The 21192-nt window shown below is 31.4% G+C and overlaps 2 protein-coding genes and 1 long non-coding RNA gene across 3 annotated transcripts; all 3 read right to left on the reverse strand.

Annotated features, from left to right (window-relative positions):
* Positions 1-296: 296 nt before the first annotated feature.
* LOC112775368 (protein SIEVE ELEMENT OCCLUSION B) lies at positions 297-5054 on the reverse strand. Its single transcript, XM_025818947.3, has 7 exons — positions 4795-5054; positions 4594-4665; positions 3926-4344; positions 3204-3292; positions 2960-3096; positions 1608-2090; positions 297-1138 (listed from the first exon to the last, which is right to left on the reverse strand). The coding sequence occupies exons 1-7, from the start codon at positions 4969-4971 to the stop codon at positions 545-547; spliced, it is 1971 nt and encodes a 656-aa protein (XP_025674732.1). The 5' UTR covers positions 4972-5054; the 3' UTR covers positions 297-544.
* A 2775-nt stretch (positions 5055-7829) lies between these two features.
* On the reverse strand, positions 7830-8876 carry LOC112775369 (uncharacterized). Its single transcript, XR_003189532.2, has 2 exons — positions 8478-8876; positions 7830-8210 (listed from the first exon to the last, which is right to left on the reverse strand). It is a non-coding gene; the product is annotated as an uncharacterized lncRNA (long non-coding RNA).
* Positions 8877-15457: 6581 nt separating this feature from the next.
* LOC112775367 (protein SIEVE ELEMENT OCCLUSION B) lies at positions 15458-21192 on the reverse strand. The gene is made up of 7 exons (XM_025818946.3): positions 20779-21192; positions 20044-20115; positions 18742-19154; positions 18532-18620; positions 18285-18424; positions 17736-18215; positions 15458-16256 (listed from the first exon to the last, which is right to left on the reverse strand). Exons 1-7 carry the CDS (start codon positions 21121-21123, stop codon positions 15651-15653), a joined length of 2145 nt encoding a protein of 714 aa, XP_025674731.1. The 5' UTR covers positions 21124-21192; the 3' UTR covers positions 15458-15650.

Here is a 21192-nt window from a genome sequence, read left to right on the forward strand (position 1 = left end):
GTAATTTGTATAACCTATATATCATACTTTTATTTACTCATAAGTGCGAATAGCAAGGAGAACCAGAATATTGAAAAGTAACGAAGAATAAATCACCAAGAAGACCAAAGCAACAAAATGCATATATAGTATTCAGGAAGATTAGCTCTCTCCAAAATTTAGGAATATGGTATTGGTTTCTTTGTCTCTTTTTTTTCTTTTGTATTTTATTTTATCAATGAAAATGATCTTTTAAAAAAAAAGCATATATAACAAAGAAGTATTAGTTGCACACTTTATTTATTTAAACAGAAATATATAAAAATGCTAATTTTATTCAATTCAATAATAACAAACAAGATAAAGTGAAGCCGTTACTTATTTTCTACCCATTCTCCAAAAGGGGTACGTCAAGTTATTGAATGGCACCAAACACTCATCTTGTCTCGACTCAAACACAAACATAGAAATTAAATAGAAAATTACAATAACCATATATAAAGTTTTAATTTGTCCAATATCAAACTCATAGAGGAATTTGAAGATTCAGACCTTGGCACTCACACTAAGCTGAAGCATCACGGTGGCAACACTTGTAATTAACAGAAGTGACCTCCATGACCCGACCACAAGTGGGATTTGGGCATGTTATGGTAGCTATGACATTTGCATTATAGTCATCAACATTGACAACCGAACATGGCTGAAGAGCTTCAAACTCTTTGAGCTTAATATCATAGTACTCTTTGAAAGCAATGTCAAATCCTTCTTTTTGAAGCACTTTGTCTTGCCACTTGTCAAACTCCTCCACAGTTTTATACATGGGTTCGCCATGACCCAAAACCTTCACATTATACCCTTTGGTGAGAATAACCCATCCTTGGGGATCTTGTTTGAGGCAGAGCAAGCTCTTCACTATCCTTTGTATCTCACAATCTAAGGCACCCTCGTGCTTCTTCAGTTTCTTGCTTTCTATTTCAATCCAAAAACGAGGAACCACCTTTGGATCTGTCTTTCCCAATTGGTAGTGCTCTATTATAGCATCTATGCCTGTGATAGTTTCGTGCTTTCTCAACTTATCCAATGCAAATGTGAAGTTATTCATCCACTTGCTATCACCACCACCATAGATGAAAATATACCTGTCCCCTTTCACCTCCTAAAATTAAATCACATGTAACGCACACCTATTTAGTAATTATACATGTCTCTGTTATTTAATCCAATTTAACTACATAATACTGATGTTCATGGATATAAACTGCTAACATAAAAAATACAATTTATTACTTAAAATTTATTTAACAAAAATGCTATACGCATACAAAATAGTCATCAAATAAGCTAACACATATTTTATGTATAAATTATTTGTGTTGTTTTATTTATTTTTAACGTTTATTTTATATTTTAATATATATTCTATATAAATAAACAAATAGCTGATTTAGTTGTTGATTTTGTATACATATAACATCATTATTATTTTAAAAATTATTTAACATAAAATTTGTTGAGATAAAAATTATCATATAGAAATATATAAATTACTATATATGGAACAGACAAGACATAGTCGAAAATGATAAATTACAAATTTCTCTTAAATAATCAATATGAGTTATTACCTGAATTCCAAGGTTGACTTTCCTTGTAACATCCCAGAACCACTTCCATTTCTTAACAAGTTCGTCACCATCTTCTTTCCTGAATGGGAATGCATCAATCCCCCATTGGAAGATCAAGTCCATTGCATCTTCATTAAGTATGTGACCAGAAGAATCAAACACCGTGACAATAGGTTTTCCCCGGTAATTCAATCTCTCTCTAATTAAGCCAGCATCTGCTAAGGTGGTGGATTGTTCCAATGCATACCATTTGATGTTATGGTTTTTCAGGCGGGTGAATTTATTGTTGAGCACATCGTCCCACTCTCTCACAATTGGGACCCATAAAATCTTGAAATCACCTTTCCTAAAGGTTTTTACTACATCATTTGGATGCGATTCTAGTCTAAGATACAGAGAATTCAAAAGCTGAATTTCATCTTCAATCTTGTCCAGGCTTGAAATAAATAGTAGCACATTGTTACCCCTCAAGATATCAATATCCTGTGTGAATGAAGACATAATGATTAGTTAATATGTACTTATGTTTCTTTGTGCCCCACCCAAGATCATAGTTATCAATACCGACAATAATTAAATCGGTTATATTATTGGATTCGATTGTACTAAATATATATTAAAATTAGACACTAAAATTAGTTATTAGTATAAAAATATATGTTAAAATATAAATACACATAAAAAATAAATTAAACTCTATATATATTTATATACAAATACATTAGTGATTAATTTTAATAATTAATAATTATAGTGTATGAATAATATTTTTATATTACATTATTGAATCATTTAATTATTAATTCAATCCTTAGATCACACATTAAATTTACTGGTTCAATTATAATTAAATAATTATATATTTTTATTTTTATAATTAATATTAATTTAATTTGATTTTATTATATTAAATTAATTATTATTTTTAGATTTTAAAAATTTATTAATTAATTTATATATTTATTATGTCCTTTAAGTATTTATGAAAAAAAGAATAAAGTTCGTAATCATAAAAATAAAAAATATATTGTAATTAATAAAATGAAATAAAAATATACGATTAGGTACATTTAAAAATTTCTTAAACTACTTTTTTTCTATTATTTTTCTTCTTTCGTATTCTCTATTATTTATTGAAACCTTTTCAACTATTTAATATTTATTTTGCAATTGAAAGAGAGAGAAGCAATGTTAGACATTACGCCATTAAATTTAACTAGTGTATCATTACTGGTTTCTTAAGTTTTTCTCTACTTTATATAAACACAATCAGAGATAAGAAACAAAGGGAAAATAATAACGAAGCATATAAATGGTTTAGTTTGGGGTCGGAGTTAATTAGTGGTGCTTACGAATTTGGTTTTGGTGGTGCCATCAAATAATTGTGGAAGCGGCGTTCCAGTGCGGTGGACGAGAAGCTTCAAGAGTTCCACGACATCTTTAGGATTGTAAAATCTCTTCCAACGCCTCTGGTAATCATCAAGAGCAGCTGCAACATGTAGCAAGTCGATATATCATACTTATTATTAGTCCTAAATTAATAAATGTTCTAATACTTCGTTATACATCAAAGTATTAGTTAGTTAGGGACTGCACCAATTTCCTCCCGGCTCGATATCAGATGTCGATTCAGACTTTCATCAAATGAATAAAGCTTTTCTGTGAATTTTGACAATGCATAGTCCCTGAAACAAAATGTCCAATTGCAGTTATCTAACTCTACATTAATTCAATTTTGATAATGTATACAAATTTAATAATACTCTCTCTCTTAAATAGTTACATTGTTATATTGCATAACTGCGCTATTTTTGGAATGAAAAATTATCAGAATACTAACTTATTTTTTTTAATTAATTTTTTAATTATCTTCTAATTTTTAAATTAAAAACTTTATTTTTATTTTTTATTATTCTTAAAAAATATAATATATATTTCAATTTCAAAAAATAATTAAAAAAATTAAAACTCTCAATTATTTAAAAAAATATCTAAAAACAGTATCATATGAGATAATATATTAAAATTTGTCTTAGTGTTAGAGGTATAATCAATTATATATATATATATATATATATATATATATATATATATATATATATATATATATATATATATATTTTTTTTTTTTTTTTCTATTCGTTTAAATTAACAAAAAAATAGCTGATGACATGATATCTTGTTTGTTAAGAGAAATTTTTGTCTTTAATTTCAAAACTAATGGATATTTATTTTGAAATATTAAGTTAACTATAAAAATTATTCAAACCATTATATGTAAAAAAAAGGAGAATAATAAGGAAAAAAAAAAAACTTACGAGGCAACAACAATGTTGGCAGTACAGGCAACAAGGGAAGCAATTGTCCAATAGACAATAAATGGGATCTCTTGCAATGCACGAGACAAAGAAGGAACATCCTCAGTGTCATAGCCATTAGAAGACCATTTTGCCCATTCTATCACGTGATGAAGTGCTTCCAGAACCACACTCACCAACTTGGTAGCTTCATTACTCACACTCCTGATTTCCACTTGGTTTAGTTGCTTCAGTGAGTTTGCAACCTGGTCCACGCTGCTTTGATTAATCTCTTTAAGGTACACAAGATTCCCATACTCCAAAGCAAATGCAGCCACAGTTATTACTGCCTTTGCGTCCCATGAATACGCCTTCAGTTGCTGCAATATCCACATTGTTGTTTGGTGCACATACTTCTCTTCACCAGGAGTTTTTATCATCTGTATTGTTATTAATATACAAATAAGAGTTTAATTTTAAGGTACTCAAAGTGTAAAATGTACTATATTATATAGTTGTTTAATTATATCCATTATTTTGACCCATGATTCACGTATTTAACATAAAAAATAGTAATTCTTATTGATACGACGTTATTTAATTGAATGCAATTGTAAATACATTATATTTTAAGTTAGATATATGTTTTCTTTTAATCTAATTATCTTCCATGGAATAAATTAATTAACCTGACAAGAAATCAGCTTGAGTGTGCGAAAATCTGGTTGTTGAAAACCAGTCACAGGAGCAGCTCTGCCATTCTGCCATAATAACCAATAATAATATTAGTGCTACACTATTGTAATAGCAACTCTTCATAGTCTAAATTAAATGAATTACGAAGTTATAACTAATTCATTAAAGGAAGTAATTAACGAATAATAATTTACCTTAGTAAGAACATTGGTAACAATGTTGTAAAGACTTCCAGTATCACAACTTTTATCATCATGAAGGTGGGTGATGTAAACTTTTTCAAGGATTTGAGAGTCATCATGGTCAAAGGGGCCTCGAAGCTGAGATTTGATCAGATGAGTGGCACCTGAAGCTCCAATGGTTTGTGCCATGGTGACGATGGATCTTGCTTAAGGCTATACTACAATAGCAAATGCTCCCTAGTCCTTAACCCCTTTAGTTTTTGGCAATGCAATGCATGGATCTTATAATTATTTATAGGATCCATACAGTGAATATTAGTGTTCACAATTGGCATATTTTTTGTTACATAATGCTGATGAGTGTCCAACACTAAAGCTTATAACTATGCTCTTCAATTTACACTTTAGTATTCTTGAAGCTCATATATAATAACAAATTAACAACATATATTACTTTCGTGAATTAAGAGAAAAACTAAAGAGATACAGTAATAAAAGAGAATATTTTTATACCAACTTTGCTTCTGCTGCGTCTTTAATTTTATTTTGGCGTGAAACGTGCTACTCTCGTTTGATCGATTTGATTTTCACAAAATATCCTTTAGGGGGTTAGTGAGATATGTGAGATGATGGATTAGGGTTATAATTGTCATTTCGGTTGGAGAATAGTGAAACTTCAATAGCAAAGGGTAATTGTAAAGGACATCTATATCTATGGCTAATATAAACGTTCAAGGAAAGAACATTATATATTCGGTAATTTTCTTTTTGGTTTACAATATCATAGGCAAATTTACTGTTGATCAAGAAAGATGTTCTACCATATAAGTTTAATTTCAAACACGTTCCTAGATTTGACATTTTTGTGTAAACCACTCATTATTTGTACACATAATAACGAATAAATAAATTATTATTTCTAATTCTAAAAGATTTGAGTATTGATATTTGATAGCCGTTAAAAATTGAGCTAATTTAATAAAATTATCCAAAATAACAATTCATTCGACATTTTTGTTAAATGTGTTAGATAGTTTTATCATTATCTAACTCAATCTTTGAGAATGTCAAGTTAGTTTATTCGTTTATGATTAATATTAACCTTTTCCATACATAAATGAATGATAAACATGCATTTTCAACAAATGTAGAATACGAAATTTATGGATCATTTTTAATCTTTATTACGACATGGGTGCATTTAAAATGAAATATTATGCTTAATCTTTGTATATGCAAATAACTTTTCTATTAGATACTATTATCAAACTACTTTTTTATAAAACTTAACGGATAAGAGATGGTGTATGAATAATAATTATATATTTAATATGTCTCTTTAAATAAAAGTTTTTTTTGAATTTTTTAAATTTGTGTATAAGCTTTTTGTTTTAATTATTGTCTTATGTTAAATTTTTTTTTTTTTTAATTCAACAAGGATCAAACTTTAAATTTTTTACATAATCATAAAAAATCTGATGATATTATATTATGAAATTATTTTTTTCTAAAAATTTATTAAACTGATAAAAAAATTCTATATATATAAATAATTATATCTCTAAGGATATCACATCAACTTTGGTTCAAAGTATTGATTTCACGTCTTTCGGTTGAACATTATTATATATGATATTATATATTTATCAATCTTGTAATAATCATTTATTAGATTATTATATCTAAAATTATTTCTAAGAGAATGTAGATATGGCAGCTTCATTATAAAGAATTGAATTCATTTTCACACTTAGAGCGAATTTTTTACTAAGGGTCACATACACTGCACTCTATCTGATCGCTCAATGTGAAATATTGGTCTCGTGTTGAAAATTTTTGGAGTATAATAATTAAGTTGATGATAGCACTGAAACACAGTCAGTGTATGATCAATGAAAGAAGAAAACGAAAGGATAATAAAGGAGATAAATAAGTTGTCATGAGGAAGCCTCACCATTCTTTTTCTTTCTTGTGTAACTTTTTCTTTATTATGATTAGCACTGAATCACATTGGGATATTTCATGATAAGCATGTTTCTCCTTTATATGTAGTATTCAGTGTTCAACAAGTCATTGATCAGCTTCGTCACTATTTTTCTCTCTATCACTCTCCGCAAACATAAATTAATCTAACAAAAGCATGTAAACTGGTAGGTACAAAAAGTGATGCCATTTTGGATTTATACTCTCCCGGCCCTTGAGTGCTGTACAGGATGTTACCTGTACCCGACGAGGGTGAGAATCGGGAACCCGTTTGGACCGGTACTGGATCTTTCCAGTTTTTAGCAAGGTTATGAGAATTGAACTGGTCATCGAATCATTTTAATTACTGATTTATTAGTTTATTGGTTTAACCAGTTCAATTATAATTCAACCGAAAAAATTATTTTATAATAAAATAATAAATAAAATATAAATAAATATACTAAAATATAATTATAGTCTAATATAAATTTTAAAATATCATCCAAATTAAAAGTACTATATATTCCACAATGTTATAATCTCATTTAAATACAAACTCAAAAATCAAATAACAAAAAAAATGTTATATAAACTATAAAGAAGATAAGTGTCATATAAACTACAAAGAATATTAAATATCATATAATATATCTCAAGGGACATTAGTGTATATATTTACAAATAAAACAAAATTGTATATAACCCACAGCAACAATAATCAGATAGGGTAAAAATCAAGTACTAAACATTGAATTAAAAATTGAATAGCAATGAAATTTGTTATAGAATTTCATGAGACTATAGGGACATGGGCTGCAGTATATTCTTGGTATCTATAGTTGACTACAGAAGAAACTTATTTTAGTAACAAAGATATTAATAAAATGAATCAGCTTAATTGGTAAAAGGGAGCTAAATTGGTGAAATGCAATTTGGAACAATGTTCACTGTATATATTTGGAAAGACAGAATTAAAAAATGCAGTTATTCTAGATCCCAAGCGAGTCAATTATGGTTCACAAGATGGTAGGATTGTAATAACTAAATCAGCTGATGGTACCTTGCGCACTGCAAGCATAATGTCTAATAGTGAATACCCAAAACTTAAGTATTCTATCTCTCTTGAAATTGTTCATACAAAGTTGTGTTTAAATAAGGAAAAATAATCCACTCAAATAGAACTTGAAAGGACTCGATCCAATTATGAGGAATACATAGAGAAAAATGATAGACCAGTAACAAAGCTATTTTAGTTTAAACTACGCCTCTTTATATCTTCCAAACTAGCAAATGAGCATGGTTCCATTAACAGAGAATATGTGTCCACCTCATGAAATAATTTTGCTGCGTACAAAGCAGACAATGGTGCCTGCTCAACGGTTGAGAACAATAGTATTACCACAGGCCAATGCCAGTCCAACCTTCCAAGCAAACATGAGAAGAGGAAATTTCCAGGGAATGATCTGACCAGCAACACCGATCGGTTCGTACAATGTTTACACATGATATTGCCCATCAGCAATGTTTTCAATGTTTGCAATGTTTTCAATAACAATACAGTAGGCTTACAACAACCCATTAATCTCAACACAGATAATTAGACACGGTGATACACAATTAAAAAAATTAACAATAACAAGGTTAGAATCAAGAATATCAGAATCAAATCACATATTAATTGATTAACTAACAATTAAAAGCATAATTACAACTACAAAAATAATAAATACCTACGAGGGAAGGGCTGAGCAATGGAACAGAGCTGACGCCGCTGAAAGGACTGGAACGCGGTGGAACAGAACTAGCGTAGCGTGACAGTGGCTGCGCGATGGAGGCTTCGACATTCGAACGGTGGCTGTGGGACGGAGGGAAGGAAGTTTGCGACATTTGCTGCGCGATGAAAGGGAAGTGAGGGAGCAGGTGGTGGCTGTTCGAAGTTGGAAGTTTGCAACGGTGGCTGTTCGAAGTTAGAAGTTGCGACGGCGATGGTAGTAAGTTGTGGCTGGACGGAAGTGTGGGAGTGAGGGAGGAGCAGGAGCTCAGAGGAGCTCTGGACAGTGGCTGAGTGTGAGAAAGGCAGAGGCGCGTTTTGATTAGCGCTGGAGTTAGGGTTTGGGGTTCCTCTACACAACCAATCGACGGAGTTTCTGCAAAATTCAAAAAACTGCCCGGGTCACGATTTGGTTCGACCGATCGGTTCTCGGCCGGTTCAACGATTCAAAGGCGGTTTTTAAAATTTGCGATTTTGGCATCTGATCAATTCATTTTTTGCGTCGATTCATGGTTTAACCAGTTTGACCGGTCAGTTTGAACCGGTTTTTAGAACCTTGGTTTTTAGAACAACGTGGGGTAGTTGTAAACCCCACAAAATTAATAAATTATTTATTATTCAAAGAAATTAAAAAATTAAGTTTTTATAATCTAGAAGAGTAAAAATATTAAAAATACGAATTTTGACACTAATTTTAAAAATTTTGGTCTAAAAACGGACTAACGGGCCGAACCACTCAGACCAAGCCCAAACTGGCCCAAGGCCCACCTATAAAACAAGCAACGAGTTCCCTTTTTTTCATTTCATTCCTGCGGATATGTTGAGGAAAGGAAATCAACGTTAAAACCCTAAACTCCTTTCCAAAAATTCAATTGTCCGTACCTTTTAATCCAGAGCTCTGATTGACGAGCCGTCATTGGCCACGTGTTTGTTTCGGAATTCTCTTCAATTCTATCCGAACAAAGTGGTAAGAAATTTTCATTTCTCACCCAGTTCTTCCTCTCCTCAATTTCATAATTTTAGAGTTTGGGTATTGAGGAATTGAATGATTTTGATAGTTTAGGTGAACTCTAGCAGCGAAAATCACTGGATTTTCTCCAATTGATCCATGGATAAAGTAAGAAACTATTGAACCCTTGTGAATCATTAAGTTAGTGAACCCTATGATGATTATAGTGATATTGTGTGAAGTAGATTGTGTTCTGGTTGATTTGGAGTCCAATTGGGCGGTTAAGAACGAAATTCGGGTAAATAGGCTTGAGAAATTGATGTTTGGAAGCTTGGAGTTTGTGAAAGGAGAGGCTTTTGAGGTGTTTCGAGTTTGGGGAGAAATCGGCCAAGGTATGATTTTGGTTTCTTGTAGTTAATGTTTAATGTCACATGAAAACTTAAGCTAGAAGACTTTAAGATAGGAATGAATTGAATGGATTATTGATGGATTGCATATATGGTATATGATATGTTGTTCGGTTTTTATAAATGGTTTGCTATTAGAGTTGGTTAGTTTTGGAAAAAGATTTAATATTGGAATTGGTTTGATTTTGAAATAATTTGATACTGGAAATGATTTGAATGACTGATAGGTGTTTGGTTTGGTGGTTGGGACCCTTGAAAGGTGGCAGAAGTTTGAGTTTTAGAGGAGATACTACCGAAATTTCTATAAAAATTGAAGTTTTGATTTAAAGTATTATTTTAAAAAGAAAAAGATTATTATGTGGCTTGTATATATATTTGAGACTATTTGTTCACCCTTTGTCGCAAGATGTGACTGGGTACTTTTACTCCCCGAGTTTCCCATGGATAGGATGTAGACCCCGTAAAATTAGTAAAAAATTAATAAAAGAAATTTGAAATATAAATTTTATAGTTTTATGAGGTAGAGCTAATTAAAATAAGAATTTTGACACTAATTTTAAAAATTTTGGTCCAAGATTAGACCAAACAAACCAAACCAATTGAACCAAACCCAAAGCCTAACACATAAAAGGCAAGAGATTCAGTTTCCTTCCCCTTCAACATTTCATTTCATGTTGGGGGCTAGAGAAGGAAAAAGAATGAAGGTGAGACTCCAAACCCTCACTTCCATATTCAAATTCAAATAACTTTTGATCCAAAACTCCGATCGCTGCATCGTTTGCGGCCACGCGACTGTACTGTCGATCTCTACAAAGCCCAGTACTTAATTAGATAAAGAAGTCACAATTTCTATTTCGATTCTCTCATCCCTAATTTTGAAATTTACTAAGTTTTGGTGTTGAGATTTTGTTGAATCTTGATATTTAGGAGAATTTTGACCTTGTGAATTTGTTGGGTCTTGCTTCAATTTCGTGTTGGTAAGGTAAGACAACTCTAATATTAGTGAATCCCTTGAATTACATGTGTTTGGGTATTGAAATTGGTATATGAATGTGATAATATGTGTTAGGTAGTGTATATGTGAAATTGGAACTCATTTGAAGAGATTGGAAACTTGTTTGAACCTTGGATGTTGAGATTTTAGTGCAGCCAATGTATGATTTTGGTTTCTCGTATTTAATATATAATGTCCTGTGAAAACTTAGGCTAGATGACCATAGGATATGTGGGAATGCATGAGTATGTTAATTGCTTAGTGCCTTGATGATAGTTGTTGTACTAGATAGGTTGAGTATTGGTTTGTTGTTTGATATTGGGAAGGGAAATCGAATTCTAAATGATGATTAAATGATAATTGACAAGGTATTAAGAATGAATATGTTTATGTGATGAAATATTGATGATCTTGTTGGTTAATTGAGGAATTTATGTATGAGATTATGTAAAATTGAGGTATGGTTAATTGTGGTAAGAAGTGAGGATTGTGGTGCTATAAATGGTAAGCTGTGGTACTGTGTGTATGTAAAGAATGTTGATATTGAGTTTGATTTTGATGAAAATAGACGTTTATGAACTTTTATAAAAATATGATTTTTGGCCAAATTTTGGCGAGCCATAACTCAGCTTCTGGATCCCCAAATTATTTCAAACTTATTTCATATGAAAATTGGGTTCATGAAGTTTACGCCGTTTGAAAAACGGATGAAAAATATTTTAAAACGAAAAAGTTATGCGCGTCGGAAGTTTGGAGTACAAAACTAAAAATTATGCAGCATTCAACATTTTTACCATTCTGCATAGCTTGCGTATGCGACCTCTGCACGCGACGCGACTAACCTTTCGGGTTGGGTATCTCGTGTACACTAGCATGGCAAAATGCACGCCCACGCATACCCCTGTTTTCAGCAAACTCAATTTTATGTTTTAAAACCTAATTTTGAACCTCTAAATCTCTAAACCTCAATTTTACTCTTTTAAAACCTAATCATCTTGAAGTCATTATTTGTAGTTAGGATATTCAGAGATTGTTGATCTTCAAGGGATGCATTGCACTGAGGAATATGATCATGAAAAAGATGATCTTCTAATTCTTGGCCATGAATTGCAGCCTGAACTTGTTGCTATCATGTTTTATGGTTGCACTCACCAAGCTTGTCTCCAATGGGGGTAAAGAGGCGTAACTTCATCAATAATTGTGGTAGGAATGTAAAATTTTAGTAGCTATAGCATTAGCGTTGTTCGCAATATTTGATGGATTTGTATTTCCAGGATAAGAATTTGTTGATGAAGATTCCATAGTTCAAAAACCAAGAACTCGTGATACTATATAGAAATCTTAGTGTGGTTGCTTGAGTAAGAAGCAACATAAGCAGAAAATGGTCAACAATAGCAAGAAATGCAAAAGCAGTTCTTTATGAATAAAGAATGAACAATAAAGCAAAGAGTATGAACCATAAATAAATATTTTGAATTATTAAGAGAAGAAACTAGCAGTACAAAAGATTGCAATACTCATCTGTTTGGATAGGTTTAAAAGTAGTTTTTTGGGTTAAGTACTGAAATCATTCCTAAGGTCTGGGGTGAAAATCAAAATCGTCCCCGACCTTTTTTTGTTATTAAAATCATCCCCAACGTTACAAAACGTTATAAAATCGTCCTTTTGTCCATAAATAAAATTTTTCAGACAATTTTACCCTTAAAAAAAAAATAAAAAGTCTCTCCACCTTCACCACTACCCTCTACATTATCATCACCATCACCATCACCATCACCATCGCTACACCATCACCACCAACAATACAGCAACACCAACAGCAACAATAAAAAACAAATCAACAAAAATTTCAAATTAAACAATTCAGCAATCATCAACTATAATTTCAAATCCAAAATTGGCAACAACATAAATTAAAAAATTTTAAAAAGAACTCATGTTCTTCACAAAAAAAAGAAGAAGAAGAACAAGAAAGAAAGAGAACAACGCGAAACTGGGAACAAGAACTCAAAATTGCAGTATCTCACATCACAAAATAGAAGCAACGGATTAATTTTGAGTTAACCAACATGATCTCACTAAGGAAGCTATTATCCACTGCCACCAAAAATAGCCTTGAACTTCTTCACTTCAGAAAGATCAAGTAACGTAGTCTTGGTGATCAAATCAGAATTCAAGTTGCTACCAAACAACGCAACATCAAGAACAGACATCATCACCATTCATATATAACAGAAGCCTCATCATTCTCCTCTTCACCTTCCTCACCCCACCACCACCCCTACTATCATCATCAACACCAGAACCCACCACCACCCCCACCTCAGAAAATCATAACTCAGAAATTTCACTAAAAATTTAGAAATTCTACAACAAAAATTCAGTTCAAAGAAGAAGAAGAGGGCGGTGAGGGCGAGGAGGAGGAACAGTGGCGGATCACAAGAAGAAGAAGAAGAAGAACGGCGGTGCGGCGGTGCGACGGGGCGGCGGTGCGGCTTCCCTTCCCTCCCCCTCCCCCCCACCCCCCCTCAACGACGGCCCTGGCGGTGGTGATGATCCCCTCGGTGGCTCACTCCCACTCTCGCGCTGTCTCTCTTCTTGGCTCAACTCTGATTCGCGACAGCACTCTCTCTCCCTCTTCCCTTTGATGGCGACGATGACAAGCAAGGCAGCTGGGCATGGCGGCGGCGATGCTGGACACGGCCTCCCTCTCTTCCCTTCTCAGCTCTCCGTCACTCTCTCCCTCAAGCCCTCACCGTTTCGTTCTTTTTGTTTCCTGAAGCCGTTTCTCTCTTTCCTTTCTTTTTAATTTATTTTATTTTATAATTTTTTTAATGAGGGGTAGTTTGGTAATAAAAAAATAAAATTGGTAAAAAGGACGATTTTATAATGTTTTGTAACATTGGGGATGATTTTAATAACAAAAAAAGGTCGGAGACGATTTTGATTTTCGCCCCTTACCTTAGGGACGATTTCAGTACTTAAACTTTTAATTTATGAAAAGGAATAGTATTAATGTCTAGTATAATTTTTAAAACCAAATTGTAGTTTTCTAAGAAGTTATTTAAGTGCCAACGAGCTATATCTCAAATGGCATAGTTTCCATATACTCAATTAGAGGTTGCGGGTTCGAGTCTCACTCCTAACTTAGGAAAAAAATGAAACTATTTAAGTGTTTATGAAAAAGTAAAAAAAAAATGACTTTTCTCATAATAAAATTTTTTTTACCATACTTTTTTTAAAATAAAAACTTTTAGAACTAAAAAATTAAATACAAAATAACTTATTTATAAGTTACCTTTAATATAAATATTTATTGTTTAAACTATTTTGAATAGAGCTTAATTAAGATGTTTATTCAAACTGGGCAACTGTAAAAAAATATATATATATATATATATAGAGAGAGAGAGAGCTAGAGAGAGATCATTAGAGTTTCTTCAATTTAATTAGAGTTAATATCTTAATTATAGTAAGATCATTTTATAATTAAATTATTATTTAAAATGAGTGATTATCTAATTTCTTAAAATATTAATAACCAATTTTTTTCAAATTATTCTTTCTAAAAACACACTTTTGAGTTCTCATTACTTAAAGCACATGATCACTCCTCAATGTAACTTCTCACTATCCACCGTGATAATAGTTGAATATTTTGGATATCATTTTTTTTTTGTCTTTTTAAAAGATATTTTTATCAAATTATAAACCCGATAAACTTTCAAATTTTTAAATGAGTTTAACTATTCATGCTAAAATTTTAATCTTACTGGATAAAACCAATACAAAGAATGATATATCAATATCAAAGGAGATAATAGAAAACTGGATAGGAATAAGGGTTTTGTGGGTTTACCTCTGTCAAAGTGTGTTCAAGTTAATTAATTACTTAATAGGGGGAACGATTTTGGGAGGCACAACGAGATGATGAAGAAATAGAAAAGAGTAAAAGCCATTACATAGAGTTATGGTACGTAATTTGAGAAAAAAAGTTTTTCAAATTTTTTTTTCTATATTTTGAAAGGAATGATTTGGAAAAAATACAATTTAGTTATTAATATTTTAAAAAATTATGTAATTATCCATTTCAAATAATAACTTAATTACAAAATGATTTTATTATAGTTTAAATATTAATTCTAATTAAATTGAAATAACTCAAGTCACAAGTTAGTTATCAGATTAAGATAACATTCAATTAAAAATTAACACATCATAAAGGATAAGTTACATGTTATTTTAAAAGAATTAAATAAAATTTAATATATATATATATATATATATATATTGTGTGTGTGTGAAAATACCCACCAGCAAGCAAAAAGGGAAGAGAACTACTAACTACCAAAACAAAATGCTAACTACTCTTTAAATTCTTGAATCTCATTTTTACTTTCTGTTATATTGTCATCCTTAATACATCCCATATACTTTAATTAAGTAAATGGAGAAGATAGAAAAGATCATTTAGCAAAACACTTAATAGATCAAAGAAAGAAAATGCAAATTTCAATATATGAGATAGATGCTGATTGGACCAATCCTCTATGACACTGAAATTGTACAGCGAAGGAAAATCTGTTGAATTTCTTGGGATAATATAATTCATATAGCTATAATTTTATTGAATTGTGAAATTCAGTTACAAAAAGATAACTGTTGACCACCATAGTGTTTATTTAGGTTCTACCCATTGGTGAAGGGCGAACAAGGTTCACACACAAGAACTAGGTGAAGCATGCAGTATATATTCAAATATATAATTGGCTGTTCCACAGATCAGTAACCGCAGTAGTTTGAATCATTATTATCACGGTGGCAGCACTTGTAATTGACGGATGTAACCTCCATTACACGGCCACAAGTGGGATTTGGGCACGTTATAGTTGCAATGACGCTTGAGCCATAGTTACTACTATCAACATTGACAATTGAGCAAGGTTGACGATCAGCTATTTCCTTCACCTTAACATCATAGTATTCCTTGAATGCAATGTCAAACCCTTCTTTCTCAAACACCTTGTCCTTCCAGCTCTGAAACTCGGCCAGAGTTCGATACATGGCTTCGCCGTGGCCGAGAAGCTTGATGTTCTGCCCTTTGGTAAGAATGGCCCAGCCCTCTGGATCTCTTTTGAGGCAGAACAAGCTCTTCGCGATCCCTTGGATCTCGCAATCAACCGCCTCTTGGTGCTTCTTGTTCTGCCTCATTCTTTCGATTCCAATCCAGAAGCTTGGAACACTGCTTCCCAGTTCATACTTGTCTATTATCACGTCTGCACGCTTCACACTCTCGTGTCTCTTCACTTTCTCTACTTCAAGTGTGAAGTCTTGGATCCACTTCTTGTTGCTGCCACCAAAGATGAATAAGTATCTGTCCCCTTGCACCTACATTACATAATAGAAAAGTACAAGTAAACAATAAAAATACTAAATAATGTGCATAATGGATATATATCGGATGTTCAATTTACTAAGTGTGCGGATAATTATCCTATATTAAGATTTAGGTGGTAATTGAGGGGTGTAGTGTGTTTTTACTTGATTGGGCCAATTTTAGAGCCTATGTTCACATTGTTTACAAAAGTCATTATTTACTTAATAAAGTCCGTACTATCAGAAGTATTGGGAAGATAATGTGTCATGCATAAAAATGAGATCTAAAAGGACACATAAAAATTAGAAAATATTTGATAACAAAAAAATATTAATAAAAAACTATCAAAATTTATCATTTTTGGATTTATTTAATACACCTTGTAATAAATAAATAATAAATAAGATAAGTTTGGATTGATTATTTTTATCTTTCTAGTATTACCGTTTTTTTTTAATTTAAAACATAAGAATTTATATTAAGTAGTTTATAAATTAAGTTATTTTTATTTGATTTTTTAATCATAGAAATGCTTATTTTTTAAAAGAGAATGATAAAAAAAATATTTTATTATAAAAGAAGTCATTTATTTAATTTTTTGATAAACACTTTAAATAATTTGTTAAAAAATCACAAATTAATTTTAAAAATCATACCAAACATTAATATAGTAAAATTTTATAGTTATAATATAATAAAAATTTTATAATTGTCTTCATGTAAAAATATTTCTTTTTGATTTTTGGATGATGGATTGTATAGTTAGATTTTAATATTTATAAAAGTGTTGTCTTTATTTAAAGTATGGCTAAATAAATAAGTCACACTTTTAAACAAAGCATTTTTATAAAAAGATATTTTTACCATCTTCATTTGAGTAGTTATCAATTTTTATAAGTTAAAAATAAAAAAAAAATCACTTGTACACCTATCCAAATTGGTCCTTATATTAGTTATTACTTTTCGTAAAATACATAATTTTTCTATTTAAATCCTTTTAAATTTTTTATTGGTCATAGAAAATAAAAAAAATTTGATGGAGAGAGAAGTTAATTTTTATGCTACAGTTCGACTACGTTATTTTAATTTATTTATATAATTTACTCCATCTAATGAGAATAAAGTCTTTGTTGTTGATGATGGTTGTTGTTGTCTTTAAAATGAGAAATTTAGTTTGGATAATTTTTACTTCGTCAATTGAATAAAAATTTTGATTATTTTACATAATAAATTGAACTAACTAATGTTTGAACTTCAAAAGTTTGTATATTTATAACAATTTAATTTTAATACACTAATTAAATATATAATTATCTAATTAAATTTATGTATTTAAATAATTTTTTATTATTTGCTGATATCATAAATAATTGGTTATTTGTGTAAAACTCTTTTTATGAAATTAAATTAATTTTATAAAGTTTAAAAGTTTATTTAACTACTAAAAAAAGTGAAATATAACTCATTTAAGAGGCAAAATGAGAAGGTACCTGCAGTCCGGGAGCAACTTTTCTTATGATGTCCCAAAGCCACTTCCATTTGAGAATAAGATCAGCAGCATCAGTTTTCCTGAAAGGGAATGCGTCGATCCCCCATTGAAAGATCAAACCCATTGCATCTTCATTTGCTTTGTAACCTTGAGGATTGTACACAGGCAGAATAGGCTTACCCATGTAATTCAACCCTTCAGGCTCACTTATTATCCTGCCACCTGGCAACTCCGAGTAGCACTCCACTGCATACCACTTGATGCTGTTCTTCCATGTCTTGAACTGTTCCCTTTTGGCTTCGTCCCACTCCACAACTGGGATCCACAGAATCTTGAAATCTTCTTTCTTAAACCCTTTCCATTCCTTTGGACTTTCCTGCAGCCTATCGTGCAGACAATTCAACAGCATGATCTCGTCTCCTATGCTGTACAGGCTCGAAATGAAGAGTAACACATGTTTCTCCTTGAACACTTCAAGACCCTGTATATATTTAATTATATTGACGAGTTCTTTGTTAAAATTGTTGGCAAAACTAATAATTAAATTAACCTGTTTGATTTGGATGGTGCCTTGATATATTTGGGGAACTTGAGCTCCATTATTTGGGAGGATCAAAGCCTTCAAAAGATCTACTATATCTTTAGGCTTCTCAAAGATTCTTCTACGGCTCAAGTAATCGTCTATGTACCCTGCAACAAATTCAATGGATAGATCAGAACCCAACATCATCATCATCGTGAGCATTTTCAGATAACTAAAGAATTGAAACAAATAATTAATTCATTAATATATTAACCAATTTCGAGCTTGCAAATTTCCAAATGATCTGCCAACTTCTTTACAACAGCCGCAAGCCTCTCTCTGAATTCCGATAAGCTATATTCTCTGAAGTAAACAATACAATGTTAGTTAGTTCTAATTTTGCTTCAAGTTTTTCATAAAATGCTTAAACATTTACAGCCTTCGGAAAGTGTATTAAAATTAAATTTGAGAAGTTAGTAATTACGTGAAGGCGAGGAGGTTGCCTGTGGAAGCAACAATGGAAGCAATAGTCCAGTAGACAACAAGAGGGACCTCTTGCAAGGCTTCAGTCAAGGTAGGGACCTCCTCAGGATCATAGCCTTCAGAAGACCAGGTTGCCCACACTTTGATGTGGTGAAAGGCCTTCACTATGAAACTCAGCAGCTCTGTTATCTCACTTGAAATCTTCCTCTCTTGGATTTGATTCAGCTGTCTCAGTGAGCTTCCAAGTATGTCTTGTGTTGGAGTCCTAGAAAGCAGAATGAAGTTCCCATACTCCAAAGAAAACGCCGCCAGAGTTATCAACGCCTTTGCGTCCCAAGAATAGCACCTTAGGTGTTGGAGAATCCATAGTGCTGTTTGGTGCACGCATTGGGGTCCATGTTTTGTGCCTATCATCTTGGTAGCATCATCCAACTTTTAGTTAGTAACCGGCATTTTTATTATTCTAAGGATTAATCATGCTATTTGTATACAAAAAGTAGTTGCTAAATACAGTCCATATAAAATATATGTTAAAATATAAAATAAAAATAAATTAAATAATAAATATATTTATATATAAATACATGATAGCTGATATAATGATAGCTCATATAATAGCTAACTTTTACATGTACGTAGTACTTTTGTTTTGTGATTAAATTATAAAAGTAGTCCGGAGACAATATGAAGAGGAAGTATAGGGAGCCAATGGAGTATATATACAATGTGTATAATGGGGTTTAGGAATATTCGATTCAATATGATATCAGATGTTTATTATCCCTGATACTTAGATGGTTATTTTGGATAATAATATAAGTATATTGTGTTTGAGAAATTAGTAGTAGTTTATCCTGCATGTTCATTTTTTAACTCATATTAAGTCAAATAAACCGCCCATTGTATACATTATACAAATATTCTATTGGCTCCCTAGTGAGATTCATAAAAAAAATGTTTCCAAACATAGTAAACATTTGCTACATCAATATCTTTTGTTAATGAAAACATGATTATTTGACAGTTAATTCTTTAATTTTGTCTTATTGTTTTAGAATCTTATTTATCAACATTAAAATTTTGCAAGTATGTACTGTTCTAATACTTTACTATGCTTTTACTAAAAGTTATTCCATGACTTTGCATTTGTTAAGGTACTACTTCTTAATTATATTAATATATAGAAGCATATATACTATTTGTTCATCAATTATGTTCGAATTTAATTTGCATGCAACAATACATAATCATTGAGGTGGATGTCATGCAATTGCAAAATATATACACGCACAAACGAAGTTACCTGACAAGAAATCAGCTTCAGGGTAGGAAATTCTGGTTTGAAACTGACCGTGGATATTGTTGAATAACTACCCTGTATGTAGAACAATTATAAATAAGTCATAATTTTTTAAGTTTCGTTGTTTTCTCAGCATGATCCATCACTTTGCACATATACATTTCGTATTTATAAGACACAGAGGTGGATGGGGTATATAGTGTTTATCTTAAATTAGCAACCAATTAAGACATTTAGACAATAATAGCCGATGCTAATGCAATAAAAATATTCTACTCAAAAAAATAATAATGCAATAACAATAATACAGATTAATAAGTAAGTGATGTTATAAAAATCTAAAGATATTCAAAAATCATTTTCCTTCTTTATTATTGGACCTGAAATGACAAAGTACTTAAAAATTTGACCATATTAATTAGGGTCCTGCTATGTTACCAACAGCATATCTGTCAACTTCTATCAACTCTTATTTATAATTGTGTTTTATAGAAGTGTCTTCGTAGATGTGTCTAATAAAAATGTTTTTTTATGGTTGTGTTTAACAGAAGTGTCTTTATAGATATATTTTCTGGATGTATCTCTTTATATATGTATTTAAAATATAATAATTAATTATTATTAACAATAAGTTGGCAGATAATGTATTGGTACCCTATACTTTTCCTATTAATTATTATTATAAAAGATTCTCAAGGTGGATGGTAGAATATTATTGAATGTGAGTTGATGAATGACCTGAAGTATAAGATTGGACACAAGGCCAAAGAGGATACTGGTATTGCAGATTTCATCATCATTGACATGGGTTAGGTAAACTCTGTCCAGGATCTGAGAGTCAGTGAGATCAAAAGGGTTGGGAAGATGAATTTTCTGTTGGCCTCCCAAGTTAGTAGCAGCACTCTGTTGATGGATAGAAGTAATAGCAGTACTGCCACCTTGGGATGATGAGATCAACGTAGTGGTGCCACTTGAATCTGCGTTGGACATTGCCATGATATAGGATACAGAATTTAAGTATCCTCTAATAAGGTTTGTGTTTGAATTTTGAAAGAATACGTAGCCTTGTCTTGTGATTTCCATATTGTTGTGTTCAACCTATTTATAGGCTTTTGCCACTGCCTGAGAGAGTTTGAAGTAGTTGCCATGCCA

The sequence above is a fragment of the Arachis hypogaea genome, chromosome 19 (assembly GCF_003086295.3).
Source record: "Arachis hypogaea cultivar Tifrunner chromosome 19, arahy.Tifrunner.gnm2.J5K5, whole genome shotgun sequence".
In the NCBI taxonomy this organism is placed as follows: domain Eukaryota; kingdom Viridiplantae; phylum Streptophyta; class Magnoliopsida; order Fabales; family Fabaceae; genus Arachis; species Arachis hypogaea.

Coding starts and splice junctions, on each gene's coding strand:
- LOC112775368 (XM_025818947.3), bottom strand. CDS start 4,971: ATGGCACAAACCATTGGAGCTTCAGGTGCCACTCATCTGATCAAATCT. Junction 4,666..4,794: donor TTACCAATGTTCTTACTAAG/GTAAATTATTAT, acceptor TTATTATGGCAG/AATGGCAGAGCTGCTCCTGT. Junction 3,293..3,925: donor GCCAACATTGTTGTTGCCTC/GTAAGTTTTTTT, acceptor ATTTTGTTTCAG/GGACTATGCATTGTCAAAAT.
- LOC112775367 (XM_025818946.3), bottom strand. CDS start 21,123: ATGGAAATCACAAGACAAGGCTACGTATTCTTTCAAAATTCAAACACA. Junction 18,621..18,741: donor GGCAACCTCCTCGCCTTCAC/GTAATTACTAAC, acceptor TGTTTACTTCAG/AGAATATAGCTTATCGGAAT. Junction 18,425..18,531: donor AATTTGCAAGCTCGAAATTG/GTTAATATATTA, acceptor AATTTGTTGCAG/GGTACATAGACGATTACTTG.